This window comes from Ovis canadensis, chromosome 5 (genome assembly GCF_042477335.2).
Source record: "Ovis canadensis isolate MfBH-ARS-UI-01 breed Bighorn chromosome 5, ARS-UI_OviCan_v2, whole genome shotgun sequence".
Classification (NCBI taxonomy): domain Eukaryota; kingdom Metazoa; phylum Chordata; class Mammalia; order Artiodactyla; family Bovidae; genus Ovis; species Ovis canadensis.
In genome coordinates this window covers 29965645-29979737 of record NC_091249.1, presented here as the reverse complement: position 1 = coordinate 29979737, position 14093 = coordinate 29965645, and the positions used below count along the sequence as shown (strand labels likewise).

Here is a 14093-nt window from a genome sequence, read left to right as displayed (position 1 = left end):
ATCGATTACCTTAGCCACCAAGTTTCCCAGCTGGTAAAATAACTTTTACTGCATACTCATATCAAGGGCTATTTAAAAGTCAAAATGAACCTAGTCTTGCTCTGTTCACTCACTATGCTCATCTTGAGGGGAGCTGACACCAAATGAGCACTAACTGTATAGTGGGTATCTGGTTATTTCACAGTTAACGCTTCAATATTCCAATACTTTGGCCAGCTGATTCAAAGAGCCGACTCATTGGAAAAGACTCTGATGCTGGGAAAGATCAAAGGCAAAAGGAGAAGAGGGTGGCAGAGGATGAGATGAGATGGTTAGATAGCATTACCGACTCAATGGACATGAATCTGATCAAACTCTGGGAGACAGTGAAGGACAGGGGAGCCTGGAGTGCTGCAGTCCATGGGGTCACAAAGAATCAAACATGGCTTCAGTCCAGTTCAGTTCAGTTGCTCAGTTGTGTTCGACTCTTTGTGACCCCATGAACCACAGCACACCAGGCCTCCCTGTCCATCACCAATTCCTGGAGTCCACCCAAACCCATGTCCATTGAGTCGGTGATGCCATCCAACCATCTCATCCTCTGTCGTCCGTTCTCCTCCTGCCCCCAATCCCTCCCAGCATCAGAGTCTTTTCAAATGAGTCAGCTCTCTGCATCAGGTGGCCAAAGTATTAGAGTTTCAGCTGCAGCACAGTCCTTCCAATGAACACTTAACTGATCTCCTTTAGGATGGACTGGTTTGATCTCCTTGCAGTCCAAGGGACTCTCAAGAGTCTTCTCCAACACCACAGTTCAAAAGCATCAATTCTTCAGTGCTCAGCTTTCTTCATAGTCCAACTCTTACATCCATACATTACCACTGGAAAAACCATAGCCTTGACTAGATGGACTTTTGTCAACAAAGTAATGTCTCTGCTTTTTAATATGCTGTCTAGGTTGGTCATAACTTTCCTTCCAAGGAGTAAGTGTCTTTTAATTTCATGGCTGCAATCACCATCTGCAGTGATTTTGGAGCCCAGAAAAATAAAGTCAGTCACTGTTTCCACTGTTTCCCCATCTATTTGCCAATTGCCAAAAGTGATGGGACCAGATGCCATGATCTTAGTTTTCTGAATGTTGAGCTTTAAGCCAACTTTTTTACTCTCCACTTTCACTTTCATCAAGAGGCTTTTTAGTTCCTCTTCACTTTCTGCCATAAGGGTGGTGTCATCTGCATATCTGAGGTTATTGATATTTATCCCAGAAATCTTGATTCCAGCTTGTGCTTCCTCCAGCCCAGCATTCCTCATGATAAACTCTTATAGAAGTTAAATAAGTAGGGTGACAATATACACCCTTGATGCATTCCTTTTCCTATTTGAAACCAATCTGTTGTTCCATGTCCAGTTCTAACTGGTGCTTCCTGACCTGTATACAGGTTTCTCAAGAGGCAGGTCAGGTAGTCTGGTATTCCAATCTCTTTCAGAATTTTCCAGTTTATTGTGATCCACACAGTCAAAGGTTTTGGCATAGTCAATAAAGCAGAAATAGATGTTTTTCTGGACTGCTCTTGCTTTTTCCATGATCCAGCAGATGTTGGCAATTTGATTTCTGGTTCATCTGCCTTTTCTAAAACCAGCTTGCACAATAAATGCTGGAGAGGGTGTGGAGAAAAGGGAACCCTCCTACACTGTTGGTGGGAATGCAAACTAGTACAACCACTATGGAGAACAGTGTGGAGATTCCTTAAAAAGTTGCAAATAGAACTGCCATATGAATACACACCGAGGAAACCAGAATTGAAAGAGACACATGTACCCCAATGTTCATTGCAGCACTGTTTATAATAGCCAGGACATGGAAACAACCTAGATGTCCATCAGCAGATGAATGGATAAGAAAGCTGTGGTATATATACACAATGGAGTATTACTCAGCCATTAAAAAGAATACATTTGAATCAGTTCTGATGAGATGGATGAAACTGGAGCCAATTATACAGAGTGAAGTAAGCCAGAAAAAAAACACCAATACAGTATACTAACACATATATATATGAAGTTTAGAAAGATGGCAATGATGACCCTGTATGCAAGACAGCCAAAAAGACACAGATGTGTATAGCAGACTTTTGGACTCAGAGGGAGAGGGAGAGGGTGGGATGATTTGGGAGAATGGCATTGAAACATGTATACTATCATGTAAGAATCGAATCACCAGTCTATGTCCGATGCAGGATACAGCATTCTTGGGGCTGGTGCACAGGGATGACCCAGAGGGATGTTGTGGGGAGGGAGGTGAGAGGGGGGTTCATGTTTGGGATCGCATGTACACCCGTGGTGGATTCATGTCAATGTATGGCAAAACCAATACAGTATTATAAAGTAAAATAAAGTAAAAATAAAAAGTTTTTTTAATTAATTAATTAATTTTAAAAAATAAAATAAAATAATAAAACCAGCTTGCACATCTTGAAGTTCACAGTTCACATACTATTGAAGACTGGCTTGGAGAATTTTGAGCATTACTTCACTAGCATGTGAGATGAGTGCAATTGTGCGGTAGTTTGAGCATTCTTTGGCATTGCCTTTCTTTGGGATTGGAATGAAAACTTACCTTTTCCAGCCCTATGGCCACTGCTGAGTATTTGCTGACATATTGAATGCAGCACTTTCACAACATTATCTTTCAGGATTTGAAATAGCTCACCTGGAATTCCATCACCTCCACTAGCTTTGTTCATAGTGATGCCTCCTAAGGCCCACTTGACTTCACATTCTAGGATGTCTGGTTCTAGGTGAGTGATTACACCATGTTGATTATCTGGGTTGTTAAGATCTTTTTTGTACAGTTCTTCTGTGTATTCTTGCCACTTCTTCTTAATATCTTCTACTTCCGTTAGGTCCCTACCATTTCTGTCCTTTATTGAGCCCATGTTTGCATGAAATGTTCCCTTGGTATCTCTAATTTTCTTGCGCTTTGCTGGAGCAGCCATGCAAAGATACCCCACGTCCAAGGTAAGAGAAACCCAAGTAAGACGGTAGACACTGAGAGAGGGCATGAGAAGGCAGACAGACTGAAACCACAATCACAGACAACTAGCCAATCTGATCACATGGGCCACAGACTTTTCTAACTCAGTGAAACAAAGCCATGCCGTGTGGGGCCACCCAGGATGGTCGGGTCATGGTAGAGAGGTCTGACAGAATGTGGTCCACTGGAAAAGGAAATGGAAAACCACTTCAGTATTCCTACCTTGAGAACCCCATGAATAGTATGAAAAGGCAAAAAGATAGGACACTGAAAGATGAGCTCCCAAGGTTGTTATGTGCCCAATATGCTACTGGAGATCAGTGGAGAAATAACTTCAGAAAGAATGAAGGGATGGAGCCAAAGCAAAAACAACACCCAGTTGTGGATGAGACTGGTAATAGAAGCAAGTTTTGATGCTGTAAAGAGCAATATTACATAGAAACCTGGAATGTTAGGTCCATGAATCAAGGTAAATTGAAAGTGGCAAGAGTGAACATCGACATTCTAGGAATCAGCTAACTAAGATGGACTGGAATGGGTGAATTTAACTCAGATGACCATTATATCTACTACTGTGAGCAGGAATCCCTTAGAAGAAATAGAGTAACCATCATAGTCAACAAAAGAGTCCGAAATGCAGTATTTGGATGCAATCTCAAAAATGACAGAATGATCTCTGTTCATTTCCAAAGCAAACCATTCAATATGACAGTGATCCAAGTCTATGCCCCAACCAGTAACATTGAAGAAGCTGAAGTTGAATGGTTCTATGAAGACCTACAAGACCTTATAGAACTAACACCCAAAAAAGATGTCCTTTCCATTATAGGGGACTGGAATGCAAAAGTAGGAAGTCAAGAAACACCTGGAGTAACAGGCAAATTTGGCCTTGGAGCACAGAATGAAGCAGGGCAAAAGCTAATAGAGTTCTGCGAAGAGAACACACTGGTCATAGCAAACACCGTTTTCCAACAACACAAGAGAAGACTCTACACATGGACATCACCAGATGGTCAACACTGAAATCAGATTGATTATGTTCTCTGCAGCCAAAGATGGAGAAGCACTATACAGTCAGCAAAAACAAGACCGGGAGCTGACTGTGGCTCAGATCATGAACCCCTTATTGCCAAATTCAGACTGAAATTGAAGAAAGTGGGGGAAACCATTAGATCATTCAGATATGACCTAAATCAAATCCCTTATGACTATACAGTGGAAGTGAGAAATAGATTTAAGGGTCTAGATCTGATAGACAGAGTGCCTGATGAACTATGGACAGAGGTTCATGACACAGTACAGGAGACAGGAATCAAGACCATCCCCAAGAAAAACAAATGCAAAAAAGCAAAATAGCTGCCTGAGGAGGCCTTACAAGTAGCTGTGAAAAGAAGAGAAGCAAAAAGCAAAGGAGAAAAGGAAAGATATACCCATTTGAATGGAGAGTTCCAAAGAATAGCAAGGAGGGATAAGGAAACCTTCCTCAGGGATCAATGCAAAGAAATAGAGGAAAACAATAGACATGGCTTAGCAACTGAACAAAAACAAGCTTCAACCTTCAAGTCCTGGTGAGGGATAGTGTGGGTGGTTACACAAAAATTTGAATATACTTAATGCCATTAACAGTACACTACAGTGGTCTAAATGGTAATTTTTATGTATTAAAAGTATGTATTGGAAAAATCCTGATGCTGGGAAAGATTAAAGGCAGGAGGAGGAGGGGACAACAGAGGATGAGATGATTAGATAGCATCACGGACTCAATGGGTATGAATTGGAGCTAACTCCAGAAGACTGTGAAAGACAGAGAAGGAAGCCTGGTGTGCTGCAGTCCATAGGGCCTCAAAGAATCGGACACAATTGAGCAACTGAACAACAACAATACATATTTTATAACAATAAAAAGAGAAACACTGACTCTGGGTCTTGCTGTTTTTCTGTATTTTTTGGATGAGAAACAGATATTCAGAGAAGTCTGGTGACTTGTCCAGCAAGAAGTAACCGAATCAAGATTTGAACAAAATAAGGATCTGATTCCAAAGTTCCCATTTTTCCCTTTGCATTCTACGCACTCCTCCCAAGCACTGTAGTTATGCATTTCAGATTTGTTATACACATTCACACACTCAGTCCTGTGTGCCTGCAAACTCACCCTTCCTTCCAGGATTCCCAGGTGGTCCCACTGTTGATGCATCTTTAAAGAGATGGGTTCTAAACCTCTGGGGTTTTGGAATCTCTAGCCTGAAGTTCTTTGGTGGCTAGAGACTCTGATTGTGATTCCCTTGTGTCCTAAGCTTTCGATAAACTCTATCTCCTACAAAATCTCTCTTGGAAAAAAAATTTCCAACCTCCTCCAAGAGCTGGGCCCAGATAGCCAGGATTCACTCAAATCTGGGCTGGATTATCTTACTGTGACTCACAACAATGCTTCTCATTTGGGTCGAAGAGGATCCCCTTTGGCAAGTTTCTAAACTGTATATTACCTCTTCCTTTCCCCATTTTCCTGCATAATGCCAAAATTTGCATCTGGGGGGCCTTCTGCTGATGCTGAGTGACCTGGGGAAAGAGACTGACATTATTCACTTTCTGGTTGCCCTTAAAACTCTCACATCTCTCCACCATGACCAGATAAGATCTGGACTCTTCATCCTCTTAATAATCAGAACCCTGTCACTGACATTGTTGATTTAATCTTCACATTCAATTACCCCGTCTCAATGATCCACAACAGATCTTGTTCAATAAACAGTAGGCAAACGAACACATTCTGTGAGGGAAACACTATTGTGTTGAAACTAATGTTATTGACAAATGGGTTGAGAGAGAGTGAGTGACTTAACTAATGTCACACAGCTGTTAAGAAAGCAGGCTAGGATTTGGAATCTGTCTAAAGAAGTCCAAATTCTGAGCACTCGCAACTCTGCATGCTGCCTCTTTCTTAAAGAAAAAGCTCCACTCTTCCGCCCAGGAGCTCAGAACTGAGAATTCCTCAAAGAATTCTTGTGGATGGCCAGTCCTCAGAAAGTGAGCTAAAGGTGCCCCCAACCCATGCCAGACAAGCTGTTCTGGCACTGGCTCCGAGACCATGGTCAGGTACCAGTGCTTGGCAGCTTCCAAGAGCTTCTCTAGAAAGTCAGCATGGGTTGACATTCAACATGGATTGCACATCAATAAAGATGACTTTCTGCTGTCTGGAGGACTGACCTTCTTGGGTTCATAACAACAAAGACAGACAGGGAATTAATAAGTATTCAATGTAATAAGATAGCTGCCTTCCAGTTGGCGAATATCAAAGAAATAGACAAGAACCCATCTTTCCATTCAAATATCTACATTGACTCAAGCCAGTATATCCATGGAAAACTTAGTCAGTTCTTTGGCTCCATCCCACCACTAATGCCTAACTTCTAAATCAGGCCTGCATCCCCAAGACCCCCAGAAGGCTGGCTGAGTTCCAAGTCCTCTGCCCCACTTACCAAGGTCTGTGTGTAGACTGAAGAACCTTTCTCATCACCCCATTTGCATGTCAACACCCTTCTTCTAGGATTGTCCCTGATAAAACCTCCCTGGATTCCAGTGCCATGGGTTTCACCAGGGTTTCCCCTGTCTCTGCAGACTTAGATGTCATCATCTAGGAGCTGAGGCTCCAGAGAGCACTGTTGCCTCAGCAATCCCTCTGGGTCTTTCTGCTAGAGGGACAATGAGTTGCAGCAGAAGCCAAGAAGCCTGGCTATGTGGATTGTCCCTGGAGGATAATGGAAAAACATTCACTCAGCTCAACCAAAGGCAGGATGGGCATCACTGGTGTGGATCTTTGTGTGTGACAGATATCCAAGCCCTTCTTTGGGCATCTAATTAGGAGGAAGGGGTGTGGCAATGCATTACTGCCAATGGGCCCCATGCTCAAAAGAAAAAAAGCAATTCTGAAGTCCAGGATATTTCCTCTGCATTAAATAATGAGACAATGATGGTAGGGGAACAGTCAGGAGACAGTTTTCCTGGGTCAGGAAATTCCTTCCTCTAAACTCCATTCTTGAGGGGCCTTTAAGATTCAGGAGATACAATGGTCTAGACACAGATGTTTCTAGTGTTGAGAGTTTATTTTGTGCCCATGGCCAGAGCTTAGGGTAAGGACAGAGATCAGAGAGCCAGGCTACTCGGATCACGGATGCTCACGGCAAGAATTCACAGGAGCGGCCAAGACAGAGTGAGTTACTGTTAGGGGACACACACTGACTGAAACTGCCCTCCCTGGCCAGGCACCATAGTAACCATTTGCATGAGTTGTTTTACGACAGGAGGTCCTGGTAAGGAACACAGAACTAATAAGCCACCATCAACTGGAAGAGTTCAGGGAATGTCAAAAGGAGACACCACATGTCCAACCACCTCCCAGAATCCTTCTCATTGGCATCCATCTTGGCTGAACAAGGCGTGCACCACCAGAAAGGACTCTGAGACAGAATGATTGGCTGAAGACACCCCAGAAACGAATCCCATCACCATAAAAGCATTCCCTTAACCCTACTGTTCTCTGCCCAGGCGCCCTTTCCCAATAAAATCTCTTGCTTTGTCAGCACATGTGTCTCCTTGGACAATTCATTTCCAAGTGTCAGACAAGAGCCCAGTTTCGGGCCCTGGAAGGGGTCCTCCTTCCTACAACATTACCAAGAGTGCTGCTCGAAACAAAGCTGAAAGGGATCAAAAGGTTCATTCTTCCAGGAATGAAATAAACAAGTCAGGGGGGTGCAATGTACAGAGTGGTGACTATGGTTGATAATATTGTGTTGCATGTTTGAAAGTTGCTTAGAGAGCAGATCTTTTAATTTTTTTTAATTTATTTGGCTGTGCTGAGTCTTATTGTGGCATACGGGATCAAGCTCCCTGACCGGGGATCTAGCTGCCCTGTATTGGGAGCAATCTTAGCCACTGGACCACCAGGGAAGTCCCTAAGAGAGTGTCTCTTAAAAGTTCTCATCATGAGGGGGAAAAAAAAGTGTAACTATGTATGGGGACAGATATGAATTAGATTCATTGTGGTGAATATTTTGCAATATATACAAATAATGAATCATATTGAACACTTGAAGCAATATTTTGCCAAAAGTTTTCACTTTGTCTCAGGTTCAAAGGATTTGTTAACAAATAAGCCTCTTACTATATACAAATAAATAATACAGGTATTTATTAGAGAATTATCTAGCTTACTTTCAACATACTAACATTAAAAGAAAAGAGAAATAGAAAGAGCAGAGAATACATCACCAAATTGGGTTTTGACCGACATCCAGACTTCCAACAATGCTGGGAAGTTTTGTGTCACAGGAAAGGATCCCAGGCAGCGTGTCATACCACCTTACTCCATGGCCTACTTTAGCATTGATCTCACTGCTTTCTACCTAAGTCTTTTAAAGCTTCACGATTCAGCATAAGGTACAACCAAATTTTACAAACTGGATTTGACATTCATCATGAAATGATCTTTTCAAACTCTAGACCAGTACTCAAAGCAGTGGTGACAGTCCGCATGGAGATAAAGAGCTTGCACCAGAAAGTTATATAGTACACTGCTTCCTTCATTGAGAAATGCTTGCTGTGTAAGAAATATCAGTAGAATGAAAGCTTAGTGATATTGACTTATTATCACAATATTATCAACCATAGTCACCACTCTGTATATTGCAGCCCCCTGACTTGTTTATTTTATTCCTGGAAGAATGAACCTTTTGATCCCTTTCAGCTTTGTTTCTTCTAGAGCTCCTTTCTCTTCAAGAAACGGTAACAGTTCATGAACCACAATTTGAGTAAAACTGTCGTAGACCATAGACACGTGCTGGTAAGGTACCTGTTATTAGCCATTTCTGTGTAGCTGGTACCCAAGGCGCATGGACACATCAATATTTATTGATGCAGACAGGAGGTTGGAAAGAGAAAATGAGATATGGAGAAGTGGCTGGTGGGTCTCGGATTCTCAACACCTACCACACTGATGTGCATCAAAGACGGATGGGTGGGGGAGTGACCGAGATGACAGAGTAGGAAGACCTGAGTTTGCCTCTTCCCAAAGGCATATTAAGATTGCAACTATTTACAGAGCAGCTATAGATGAGGAAGGCCTGAAGACTAACAGAGAAGATCTTCTACATCTAAAGATATAAAGAAGGAACCACAGGGGAATTCCCTAGTGGTACAGTGGTTAACATTCCACACTTTTGACATAGGGGATGTGGATTCCATCCCTGGTCAGGGAACTAAGATCCCATGTGCCGCATGGCCAAAAAAAAAAACAAAAAGTATGCCAATATCATCATCATAATTTTTTTTGAAAAAAAGAAGGAACCACAATGAAATGGGTAGGAAGGGCAAAGATGTGGTACAGTCAAGACCCATACACCTGGATAGATGACCCACAAATGGGAGAATAATTACAGTTACAGATGTTCTCCCCCAAGAAGCAATGGGTTTGAGATCCACATTGGAGGTAGGGGGTGAGGGGGGAGATGGGATGCTTTTTTTCCCCAGCTTTACTGAGATATAATTGACATATAACACTGTCAGTTTAAGTGTATGTATTGATTTGATTGCCCAGTAGGACCCGAAACTCCAGTACTTTGGCCACCTCATACGAAGAGCTGACTCACTGGAAAAGACTCTGATGCTGGGAGGGATTGGGGGCAGGAGGAGAAGGGGACGACAGAGGATGAGATGGCTGGATGGCATCACTGACTCGATGGACATAAGTCTGGCTGAACTCCGGGAGTTGGTGATGGACAGGGAGGCCTGGCGTGCTGCAATTCATGGGGTCGCAAAGAGTCAGACACGACTGAGCGACTGGACTGAACTGAACTGATTGATTTGATACAATTACATATTGCAAAATGCTTCCCTGGTGGCTCAGAGGTTAAAGCGTCTGCCTCCAATGCGGGAGACCCGGGTTCGATCCCTGGGTCGAGAAGATCCCCTGGAGAAGGAAATGGCAATCCACTTCAGTATTCTTGCCTGGAGAATCCCGTGGATGGAGAAGCTTAGTAGGTTACAGTGCACGGGGTCGCAGAGTCGGACACGACTGAGCCACTTCACCGACTTCACCTTACCACCATCTACTATCTTGCATAATTATCATTTCTTTTTTGAGGTGAAACACCAGCATGAGTGCTAAGTCACTTCAGTCATGTTCGACTCTATGCAACCCTATGTAGTGTAGCCAGCCAGGCTCCTCTGTCCAGGAGGTTCTCCAGGCAACGATATTGGAGTGGGTTGCCATGCCCTCCTCCAGGGGATCTTCTCAACCCAGAGAGTGAATGCACGTCTCCTGTGTCTCCTGCATCGATAGGGAAATTCTTTACCACTGAGCCATCTGGATCTATTTTACTGTTGATGTTTTTCAGTCGTTTAGTTGTGTCTAACTCTTTGTGACCCCAGGGACGGTAGCCTGCCAGGCTCCCCTGTCCATAGGATTATCCAGGGAAGAATACTGAAGTGGGTTGCCATTTCCTACTTCAGGGGATCTTGCCTCACAGACCTGCATTGGCAGGTGGATTCTTTACTGTTGTGCCACCTGGGAAGCCCTATCTATCCTAAAAGCTCCCTTCTGTATCCCCCAGTCACTCCCTTCCACCAAGAGAAAGCAGATAAAGTCCCTGCAGTGAAGGCAGACAGCTCCTACCACCACCAGGCAGGAAAGAGAGGGAGAGGGAATCAAGGAAGACTTACAGGAGGAGGTGTTTTCCTGCTGTGAATTGAAGAGCAAATTCCTGCCCTGCAGGAATGGAAAGGGAGGCTGTTTCAGGCAGTAGGAAGAGCGGAAATGTCAAAGAATCTAGTGTAGGGGATGTCTGTGTCTCTCTTTGCCTCCCATCCCAGGCTGGTTTCTGTTTCCCCTGGGAAAACAAAAAGCTGAGACTTCCCTGGTGGTGCAGTGGCTAAGGCTCTACGTTCCCAATGCCCAGGGCCCAGGTTCAATCCCTGGTCAGGGAACTAGATCCCACATGCTGCAATGAAAGACCCCACACAGCTAAATAAATAGATATGTGCTTTAAAAGTACTTAAAGAAATCAAAGTCACCCTAACGCCAACCACTTTCTGATTAGTATTCTAAGGATCGATATTTTAATATTCTAAGGAGAACTGTGAGCAGCTCTTAGAGACCACACTATAAATAACTTCAAGACAAGGCACCAAGAGAAGGATTTCTGGGTCTTACTGAATCAGGGCGCTGGGTCAGAGGTTCCTCTTTGGACGCCTTCTAGTTTATTCCTTCTCCAAATTTGGCACTGGGGTGGGTGCTTGAGGGTAGGGAGAATTCAGAATAGATGAATACACTGGGGATTTTCTGCAGAAAGGAAGGGTCCACCCCTACCCCCACCCCCCACTTCTGAATTGTGAGCAACAGAATGATGTCACAGACCCCTGGCCCAGCCCCTTCTCCCTCTCTCTGCCTGTGCTTGCCCCAGGCCCAGCCTCTCCACTCCCACCCCCACCCCTACCCACACCCCAGAGAAAAGTAGTAGCTTTGCCAAGCAGCCCAGGCAACTACTCACAGCTATGGATCCAAATCAGAGCAACCTCTCGGAACCCCAAGCCTCCCCGGAGATCCCCAAGCCTTGCCTGAACCTTGGCTCAATCCTGGCAAACAGCACCCTCCCTCAGGAACCCCCCAGCATGGTGGGCGACAGACTGCCCCCAAAGACCGGGGCGGTGGTCATCGACATGGGCACAGGTACGTGTAAGGTGGGCTTCGCCGGGCAGGCCCGGCCCACCTACACCGTGGCCACCATCGTCGGCTGCCAGCCCCAGAAACCGGCCACCTCAGGGCAGCCGGTGATGGAAACCTTCATCGGCGAAGCAGCCCGCAAACGCCCGGAGCTGACGCTGGTGCAGCCCGTGCACAGCGGCATCGTGGTGGACTGGGATGCGGCCGAGCTCATCTGGCGCCACATGCTGGAGCATGACCTCCGCGTGGCCACCCGCGACCACCCGCTGCTGTTCTCCGACCCGCCCTTCAGCCCCTCCACCAACCGCGAGAAGCTGGTGGAGGTGGCTTTCGAGTCGCTGAGCTCCCCGGCCATGTACGTGGCTTCTCAATCAGTGCTGTCGGTCTACGCACACGGGCGGGTCAGCGGGTTGGTGGTGGACACGGGCCACGGAGTCACCTACACCGTGCCCGTCTTCCAAGGCTACAACCTGCCCCACGCCACAGAGCGCCTGGATCTGGCGGGCACCCACCTGACCGCCTTCCTGGCAGAGATGCTGCTCGGCTCCGGGCTACCCCTGGGGCAGCAGGACCTGGACACAGTGGAGAACATCAAGCACAGATATTGCTACGTGGCCCCGGACTTCCTGAAGGAACAGGCCCGGCCAGAGCTGGAATGCCGCCGGACCCTGAAGCTGCCAGACGGACGGATGGTCACGCTGGGCAAAGAGCTGTTCCAGTGCCCCGAGTTGCTGTTCAGTCCTCCAGAGATCCCAGGGCTGTCCCCCGTGGGCGTCCCCACCATGGCCCATCAGAGCCTCTCCAAGGTGGCCGCGGAGCTGCGGACCGACTTGGCCCAGAACGTGCTCCTGTGCGGGGGCTCTTCGCTGTTCACCGGGTTCAAGGCGCGCTTCCAAACGGAACTGCTCCGCAATCTGCCACCAGAGGCACACGTGGTGGTGATGGCCCAGCCAAGCAGAAATTTCTCTGTGTGGATCGGGGGCTCCATCCTGGCCTCGCTGCGCACCTTCCAGTCCTGCTGGGTCCTGCGGGAGCAATACGAGGAACAGGGGCCCTACATCGTGTACCGCAAATGCTACTGACTGGGGGCGGGGGTGGGTGTGGGCGAGGTGGGGTGGCGGGGAGGAAGTCCTGAGCAGTAAAGTTTCTGCTACCCAAGCTGGTTCCGTCCTGCCTTCGCCCAGGTCCACTGCTGGACCCATCCCGAGGCACCTGGTTCCCACGCCACAGACTTACCTTCCCCCACTCCAGGTGGTCTGCCTCTCAAGATATCTCTGGTTCTGCCCTGCCTGCACTCACCTCCCATGAAAGTGAAAATTTTTAATCGCTCAGTCGTGTCCGATTCTTTGCGACCCTACGGACTGTATCCTTCCAGGCTCTTCTCTGTCCATGGGATTCTCCAGGCAAGAATAGTGGAGTGAATAACCATTTCCTTCTCCAGGGGATCTTCCTGACCCAGGGATCGAGCCCGTGTCTCCCACATTGCAGGCTGAGATTCTGGTCTCAGCCACCAGGGAAGCCCCATGAGACACCCCAATTCTAACTTGCAGAACCCCTTCCCCCACAATCAGTCCACACTGCACACACACATACCATCATGTCTTAACTCTGTGAAACCCAGCTTCCATGATCCTAGTCTCCTCCAACACTCAGGTTGGGGTCTACTTCCCAGGCCCATCCACAAAGACATATCTGGTTCTGGGCACCTCAAATCCACCCTCTCATTGGTCTCTCAGTTCTCATCATCCAAAATTTTCGGACACCCTGATGTCCTGAACATCCCCCCAAGGACTGAACCACCACACCCATTACAAAGATCCCAAGTCTGACCCACAGGGTCTCTCCCTACAGTGACTCACTAAAGGATGCCATGTTCAAAGCTCATCCCCTAAGTTCCACCTCTGCCCACCCTGCATGATCTGTTTTCCCAAACTTCTTTCATCCAGATGCTCCCACAACCCCACCCCATCTGTACTCCCAAAGGACACCATGCTCTGAGACCACCACATCCCCCCCACCCCAAGGATGGTGCCCTCTGCTCTCAGCCCTCCCCCTTGCTCTGCAACTCCCCCAGAAACCCTCCCACATGGTTTCTCAGTGTACTTCCAGATCCCATTCTTCAGCCCCTAGAATGATCCCAGGAAAGCTCCGGTCTCCAGGACCATCCTGTGATGATCCCATTAACACCCTAGGCTGACCCTTGTGTTCTGATTCTCCAGCTGCCTCCCCAAAGACACTTTCCCAGGGCTGCCCTATGGTGAGCCCCAGAACACCCACCCTGGGGTTCTCAGACACCCCAGAACTCACCCACAGGACCACCCCCCAAGGTCCCATCCCTTTAATTGAGACACCAATGGCCAGTGACATTCA

General features: G+C 46.6%; 1 protein-coding gene across 1 annotated transcript; it reads left to right on the top strand.

Moving 5' to 3' along the window:
* Nucleotides 1-11554: 11554 nt before the first annotated feature.
* Nucleotides 11555-12805, top strand: ACTL9 (actin like 9). Its single transcript, XM_069592818.1, has one exon. The coding sequence runs from the start codon at nt 11555-11557 to the stop codon at nt 12803-12805; it is 1251 nt and encodes a 416-aa protein (XP_069448919.1).
* The last annotated feature ends 1288 nt before the right edge of the window (nt 12806-14093 follow it).

Excerpts from the sequence above, each read along its gene's own strand:
- ACTL9 (XM_069592818.1), top strand. The coding sequence starts at position 11,555 with ATGGATCCAAATCAGAGCAACCTCTCGGAACCCCAAGCCTCCCCGGAG.